Here is a 7,923-nt window from a genome sequence, read left to right as displayed (position 1 = left end):
TTAGGCTAAAAAAAACCTCGTTAGGGATAATTAAAAAAACCTCCCCGGTACTAAAAATCTACAAAATTGGGTAAAAAACCAAAAAACCCCCAGACTCTGCCGGGGGGGGTGTGGAATGTTCCGGAACCTCCCCCCAAAGGTTTGGGGGGGTGTCTGTCCCTGTGTCCGGCCCTGTCCGAGTGTCCGGCCCCTCCGGGGGCTCCCGGGGGGGCTGGGCCGGGGTTACCGACGGCAGGATTCATCTAGGGAGGGGGAGATGGGTTAGGGACCCCCAGGATAGCCTCGAATGACCCCAAAATTTACCAGAACCCCACAAAAAAATTACACTAAAAACCCCCAGAACCCCAAATCCCCCTCGAAATCTGCCCAAATTGCCCCCAAATTCCCTAAAAACCTCCTGAAATGCCCCAAAACCCCCCAAAATACCCCCAAATCTCCCCAAAATCCCCCCAAACTCCCCCCCAAATTCCTTCTCAAGACCCCAAAATCCCCTAAATCCCCACAAACTTCTCCCCCAAATCCTCCCCAAATGTCCCCCAACGCCCCCGCAAAATTCCTCAAATTCTCCCCAAAATCCCCCAAAATCCCCAAAATTCCCCCAAAATCCCCGAAATTCCCCCAAATTCTCCCCAAAACCCCCCAAAATCCCCAAAATTCCCCCCCAAACCCCCCAAATTCTCCCCAACCCCCCCCAAAATCCACAAAATTCCCCCAAAATCCCCGAAATCCCCCCAAATTCTCCCCAAAATCCCCGAAATTCCCCCAAAATCTCCGAAATTCCCCCCAAAATCCCCCTCCCCACACCCACCCACGAGCAGAGCGCGGCCCCGCAGCCCCCCCGGCATGGGGGGAGGGGGCTCCTCCTCCTCCTCCTCCTCCTCCTCCGGGGGTCCGGGGGGTCCCGAGGGGTCCCGGGGGGTCCCGGGGGGTCCCGGGGGGTTGGGGGTCCCGGGGGGGTCCTCGGGGGGTCCCCCCCAGGCCGCCAGCGCCGCCCCCTCCGAGGGGTAGCAGAAGGTTCGCTCCAGGTCGCGCTCGCTGAACCAGATCTGCAGCTGGGGGGACGTTTTGGGGGCATTTGGGGACATTCGGGGACTTTGGGGGGATTTGGGAGATTTAGGGACATTTGGGGACTTTGGGGACTTTTAGGGATTTGGGGACATTGGGGGGGATTTGAGAGATTTGGGGACATTGGGGGGATTTGGGGACATTGGGGGGATTTGGGGATCGCTGAACCAGATCTGCAGCTGTGGGGACGTATTGGGGGGATTTAGGGACATTTGGGGACCTTGGGGACTTTTAGGGATTTGGGGACATTGGAGGGATTTGAGCGATTTGGGGACATTTGGGAGGATTTGGAGACATTTGGGGATTTTGGGGACATTTAGGGACAGCGGGGGTTTTGGGAGATTTGGGGACATTGGGGGGGATTTGGGGACATTTGGGGATTTCGGGAATTTGGGGGGATTTGGGATTTGGGGATCGCTGAACCAGATCTGCAGCTGTGGGGACGTTTTGGGGGGATTTAGGGACATTTGGGGACTTTGGGGGGATTTGGGGACTTTGGGCATGTTGGGGGGATTTGGGGGATTTTGGAGATTTGAGGACATTTGGGCTATTTGGGGAAATTGGGGGGATTTGGGGACGTTTTGGGATTGGGGAATTTGGGGACATTTGGGAACATTGGAGGGGATTTCAGGACATTTGGGGATTTGGGGACATTTGGGGACATCGGGGACATTTGGGGGCATTGAAGCCATCGGTAACATTGAGGACATTTGGGGACACAGGTGACACTTGGGGACACAGGTGAATCACACAGGTGACAGACGGGTGACATGGGAGTTACATGGGTGACGCTACTGGGTCGCCCAGGTGACGGGTGACACACAGGGGTGACAGACAGGTGGCACAGGTGACAGACAGGTGGCACAGGTGGCACAGGTGACACAGGTGTGTCCCCCCCCATCCCAGGTTACCTTTTTGCGCCGGGGCTCTCCCTTGGCCAGGCAGGAGCGGGGCAGCACCAGGTACCCCCCGATCACCTGGATCTGCTCGGCCGTGGGGTAGCGCTTCTTGGGGGGCTCGGCCACGCCCCCAGGGACACCTGTGGGGACACCTGTGGGGACACCTGGGGGGACACCTGCGGGGACACCTGAGGGGACACCTGCGGGGTCACCCGTGGCGCGGCGCGGCCGCACCGTGATGGTGTTGCCGCTGCGGCGCTGCAGGGCGGGGTGGGGACAGGGCGGGGGACACTGGGGGTCACGGCGCGGTGACACCGGCCGGGCGGCCGAGGGGACGGAGGCGGACATGGGGACAGCGGCACCGGACACCGGGAGAGCGGCACCGGACACCGGGAGAGCGGCGACGCACGTGGGGACAGCGGCGCCACACGTGGGGACGGCGGCGCCGCACGTGGGGACAGCGCTGGACGTGGGGACAGTGGCACCGGACACCTGGACAGCGGCGCCGCACGTGGGGACAGCGCTGGACGTGGGGACAGTGGCACCGGACACCTGGACAGTGGCACCGGACATGGGGACACTGCTGGACGTGGGGACAGTGGCACCGGACACCTGGACAGTGGCACTGGACACAGGGGTTGTGGCACTGGACATGGGGACAGTGGCACTGGACACCTGGACACCGCTGGACGTGGGGACAGTGGCACTGGACACCTGGACAGTGGCACCGGACATGGGGGTTGTGGCACCGGACACCTGGACAGTGGCACCGGACACTTGGACAGTGTCACCGGACATGGGGACACCGCTGGACATGGGGACACCGCTGGACATGGGGACACCGCTGGACAAAGGGACAGCGACCCCAGACCTGGGTACAGAGCCGCCGGACACCTGGACAGTGGCACCGGACGTGGGGACACCGCCGGACACGTGGACAGTGACCCCAGACCTGGGGACGGTGACCCCGGACACAGGGACAGAGCCCTGCCCCGGTGACGTCACAGGGGTCGTGGTCAGCGTGGTCACCAAAGGGGTCATCGAGGGCTTGGGCTCATGGCCGGACACTGTCCCCGGTGTCCCCACTGACCCCTGACCTCTCCGGCCATCCGCCACTGTCCAGCTCTTGACCATGCCCTTGACCGTCCCTTGTCCCTCCGCTGTCCCCAGGCCAGCGGTCACTCCGTGACCTTTGACCGTTCCCATGTCCTTGGCTGACCCTTGACCCTCAGGTGACCCCACGGTGACCCCCCCGCGCCCCTCGTCCCCCCCCGGCTCGGGGACAAAGCGGCTCCGCAGGTGACTGACCCGACCCCGGGGCGGATTTTGGGAATTTTGGGAATTTTGGGGGTCCCAGGAGGAATTTTGGGGGTCCCAGGAGGAATTTTCGGGATTTTGGGGAGGATTTTTGGGATCCTGGGGGGAATTTTGGGGATCCCGGAGGAGATTTTGGGGCTGATTTTGGGGACAGTTTTGGGAATCCTGGGAAGGATTTTGGGGGTGATTTTGGGGATCCTGAGGGGAATTTTGGGGGTGGTTTTGGGGGTGATTTTGGGGGTCCCAGGTGGGATTTTGGGCACGGCCGCATTCCTCCATCCCTGGCGCCAGCACCAGGTGGGAGCCCCCCAATCCCCCCTGCCCAGGTGTGCCCCCCGTGCCAGGTGTGCCCCCAGGTGTGGGTCCTGATCCAGATGTGCCCCCCAGGCCAGGTATAACCCCTGAGCCAGGTGTTCCTCCAGCTATGCCCCTCGTGCCACGTGTGCCCCCTTGTCCAGGTGTATCCCCTTGCCCAGGTGTGCCCGTGCCAGGTGTGCCCCCAGGTGTGCCCCCAGGTGTTCCCATGCCAGGTGTGCCCCCAGGTGTTCCCATGCCAGGTGTGCCCCCTTGCCCAGGTGTGCCCATGCCAGGTGTGCCCACACCAGGTGTGCCCCCAGGTGTGCCCCCTTGCCCAGGTGTGCCCATGCCAGGTGTGCCCCCTTGCCCAGGTGTGCCCCCAGGTATGCCCATGCCAGGTGTGCCCCCTTGCCCAGGTGTGCCCCCAGGTGTTCCCATGCCAGGTGTGCCCTCAGGTGTGCCCATGCCAGGTGTGCCCCCTTGCCCAGGTGTCCCCATGCCAGGTGTGCCCCCTTGCCCAGCTGTGCCCCCAGGTGTGCCCATGCCAGGTGTGCCCCCAGGTGTGCCCCCTTGCCCAGGTGTTCCCATGCCAGGTGTGCCCATGCCAGGTGTGCCCCCTTGCCCAGGTGCGCCCGCCGGCCCCGCCCGGGCGCGGCGCCGCTGCAGCAGCTCCCGTTTCCAGGTGGGCACCTGGGCCTGGCGCTCGCGCTGCTCCCGCTCCCGGCGCCGCGCGGCCTCGTCCTCCCGGCGGCGCCGCTCCAGCAGCGCCAGCTTCCAGGGGGGCACCTGCGCCGCCATCCTGGGGACAATTGGGGACATTGGGGACGTTGGGGACATTGGGGGCATTGGGGACATTGGGGGGATTTGGGGACATTGGGGGCATTGGGGACATTGGGGATGTTGGGGACATTGGGGACCCAGCAGTCCCAGCTTCCAGGGGGGCACCTGCACCACCATCCTGGGGACACCGGGGACAATTGGGGACATTGGGGACATTGGGGGCATTGGGGGCATTGGGAGCATTGGGGACATCGAGGGGATTTGGGACAATTCAGGGGCATTGGGGACATTGGGGACCCAGCAGTCCCAGCTTCCAGGGGGGCACCTGCGCCGCCATCCTGGGGACAATTGGGGACATTGGGGACATTGGGGGCATTGGGGGCATTGGGAGCATTGGGGACATCGAGGGGATTTGGGACAATTCAGGGGCATTGGGGACATTGGGGACCCAGCAGTCCCAGCTTCCAGGGGGGCACCTGCACCACCATCCTGGGGACACCGGGGACAATCGGGGACATTGGGGACAGTTCAGGGCATTGGGGACGTTGGGGACATTGGGGGGATTTGGGGGAATTGGGGACATTGGGGACACTGGGGACCCAGCAGCGCCAGCTTCCAGGGGGGCACCTGCGCTGCCATCCTGGGGACACCGGGGACAGTTCAGGGGACATTGGGGGGATTTGGGGGAATTGGGGACGTTGGGGACATTGGGGACAGTTCAGGGGACTGGGGACACCGGGGACAATTGGGGACGTTGGGGACATCGAGGGGATTTGGGACAATTCAGGGCATTGGGGGCATTGGGGGGATGGGAGAATCTGGGGACACTGGGGACAATTCAGGGGATTGGGGACATTGGGGGGATTTGGGGAACAATTGGGGGGATTGGGGACATTGGGGGGATGGGAGAATCTGGGGACATTGGGGACATTGGGGGGATTTGGGGGCATTGGGGGGTCCCAGCTTCCAGGGGGGCACCTGCGCCGCCATCCTGGGGACACCGGGGACAATCGGGGACATTGGGGACAGTTCAGGGCATTGGGGACGTTGGGGACGTTGGGGACATTGGGGGGATTTGGGGGCATTGGGGACATTGAAGGGATTTGGGGACAATGGGGGCATTGGGGACGCTGGGGACACTGAGGGACATCGAGGGGATTTGGGGGCATTGGGGACAACTGGGGACAGTTCAGGGGATTGGGGACATTGGGGACAATGAGGACATTGGGGACATTGGGGGCATTGGGGACAATTGGGGACAATTGGGGTCAATTGGGGACATTGGGGACAATGAGGACAATTCGGGACATTGGGGGGATTTGGGGACATTTGGGGACATTTGGGGACATTCTGGGGCCATTTGGGGCCATTGGGGATTCGCAGTTTGGGGACGGGGGAGGGACACGGGGTGGGGACAGGAGCCACCAGGGCCACCAAGGGAGGAGCCAAAGGGGACATTTGGGGACATTTTGGGGACATTTTGGGGACATTTTGGGGACATTTGGGGACATTCTGAGGACATTTGGGAACATTTTGGGGACATTTTTGGGACATTTTGGGGATGTCATCCTTCCATTGGGGCGGGGTCCCCAAAATCCCCGAAAGCCCCAAAATCTCCAGGAATTTGGGGGGGGAATCCCGGGAATTTTGGGGGCAATTCCGGGAATTTTGGGAGAAAATCCGGGAATTTGGGGGGAATTTGGGGGGAATTTCAGGAAGTTTGGGGGCAATTCCGGGAATTTTGGGGAATTTGGGGGAATTTTGGGAGGAAATCCGGGGATTTTGGGGTATTTGGGCGAATTTTGGGGGGGATCCGGAGAATTCTGGGGGAATTCCGGGAATTTTGGGGGATTTTTGGGGGAGGGCAAATATGGGAATTTGGAGGGGAATCCCAGGAATTTTGGGGGCAATTTCGGGGGAGTTTTGGGGTGAATTCCGGGAAATTTTGGGGCAATCCCATCCAAATCCCGCATCCCAAAAAATCCTGGGCGGGGCCTCCCGGGATTTTTTTTCTTTTTTTTTGGGGTGGGGCGGGGGGGGATCCCAAAAAATCCGAGCGCGGGAAAATCCCCTCCAAAAAACCCGCGGGAAACGCCCCCAAAAATAATTAAAATTAATTTAAAAAATCCGCGGGAAACGCCCCCAAAAAACAGGAAAAAAAATTTTAAAAATCTGCCTGAAATGACCCAAAAATAACAATTAAAAAAATTTTAAAATCCGCGGGGAACGCCCCAAAAATAATTAAAAAAATAATTAAAAAATCCGCGGGAAACGCCCCAAAAAAAAATCAAAAAAAAAAAGGAAAAAAATCCGCGGGAAATCCCCGAAATGATTGGAGGGTGGGGGAGGGGTCCCGGCGCCCCCTCCCCTCCCCCCCCCAAATTTGGGGAGGGGTCGCGGCCCCCCCCGGGGTGTGCGGCGGGTGGGGGGAGGGGAAAAGGGCGTAAAAAAAGGGGAAAAAAATTTAAAAAAAAATTAAAAAAAATACGGAGGGGGTGGGGGAGGGGAAACCGCGGGGTCCCGCCCCTCCCCCACCCTTCCCGAGATTTTCCCCCCGAAATTTTTGGGGAGGGGTCCCCCCCCTCCCCCCCCCCCAAATACTCACCCGGGGCTGGAGCGCGGGAGGGACCCGGAGGAAGCGAACGGGGGGGGGGGAGGGGAGGGGAAGGGTGGGGGAGGGGCGGGGAAGGGTGGGGGGAGGGGGAGGGGGGGGGAGGAAAAGCGGCTTTTCCTGAGGGGGGGGGGAGGGGCGGAATGGGGGGGAAGTGGGGGAGGGGCGGGAGGAGAGGTCAGAATTTGGGGTGGGGGGAGGGGGAGGTTTGGGTTCAATTTGGGCGGAAAAAAAAAAACCAAAAAACCCCCAAAAAAACAACAAAAAAACCCGAAAAAAAAAGAAATCGGGGTGGGGGAGGGGAGGGAGGGGATTTTTGGGGGGGATTCGGGGGATTTTGGGGGTGGGAAATCCTCAAAATTAATTTTTTTGGGAGGGGGTGTTGGGGGAGGGGAGGGGATCGCCTTTGTGCGCGGAAATGGGGGCGGGGCTCCCGGAAAGGGGCGGGGCTTAAGGGAGAAGGGGGAGGGGCCTGGGCGGGGCGGATTTTTGGTTCTTTTTTGGAGGCGAGCCCCAAAATCGCTCAAAATCTCCTCGAATTTTCCCCCAAATTCTGCCCGAATCGGCCCCAAATTCGCTGTTATGGGACCCCCAGACCCCAAAATCCCCCAAATTCCTCCCAAATCCCCCCAAATTTGCCCAAATTCCCTCAAAATTCATTTCCTGGGACCCCCCCAAATTCTCTCGAATTTCCCTCATTTTCCCCCAAATTCTCCCGAATTTCCCTCATTTTCCCCCAAATTTTCCCGATTTTCCCCAAATTCCCCTTCCGGCCACCCCCCCAGACCACAAATTCCCCCAAACCCCCCCAAATTTGCCCAAATTCCCCCCAAATCCCCCCAATTTCTGCCCGAATCGGCCCCAAATTCGCTGTTATGGGACCCCCAGACCCCAAAATCCCCCAAATTCCTCCCAAACCCCCCCAATTTTGCCCAAATTCCCTCAAAATTCATT

The 7,923-nt window shown here is 60.4% G+C and overlaps 1 protein-coding gene across 2 annotated transcripts; it reads right to left on the bottom strand.

The window, feature by feature from the left end:
* On the bottom strand, positions 1-6,991 carry LOC136570148 (collagen alpha-1(X) chain-like). 2 transcript variants are annotated; one of them, XM_066570607.1, is made up of 4 exons: positions 6,964-6,991; positions 1,977-4,377; positions 809-1,052; positions 1-242 (listed from the first exon to the last, which is right to left on the bottom strand). In XM_066570607.1, exons 2-4 carry the CDS (start codon positions 4,374-4,376, stop codon positions 223-225), a joined length of 2,664 nt encoding a protein of 887 aa, XP_066426704.1. In that variant the 5' UTR covers position 4,377; positions 6,964-6,991; the 3' UTR covers positions 1-222. The 2 variants fall into 2 exon arrangements, with proteins under 2 accessions (XP_066426704.1, XP_066426703.1); XM_066570606.1 differs by lacking the exon at positions 1-242 and having other exon boundaries at positions 944-1,499.
* Between the last annotated feature and the right edge of the window lie 932 nt (positions 6,992-7,923).

The sequence above is a fragment of the Molothrus aeneus genome, unplaced genomic scaffold (genome assembly GCF_037042795.1).
Source record: "Molothrus aeneus isolate 106 unplaced genomic scaffold, BPBGC_Maene_1.0 scaffold_30, whole genome shotgun sequence".
In the NCBI taxonomy this organism is placed as follows: domain Eukaryota; kingdom Metazoa; phylum Chordata; class Aves; order Passeriformes; family Icteridae; genus Molothrus; species Molothrus aeneus.
The sequence above is the reverse complement of the archived record's forward strand: the minus strand, read 5'-3'. Positions and strand labels throughout refer to the sequence as shown.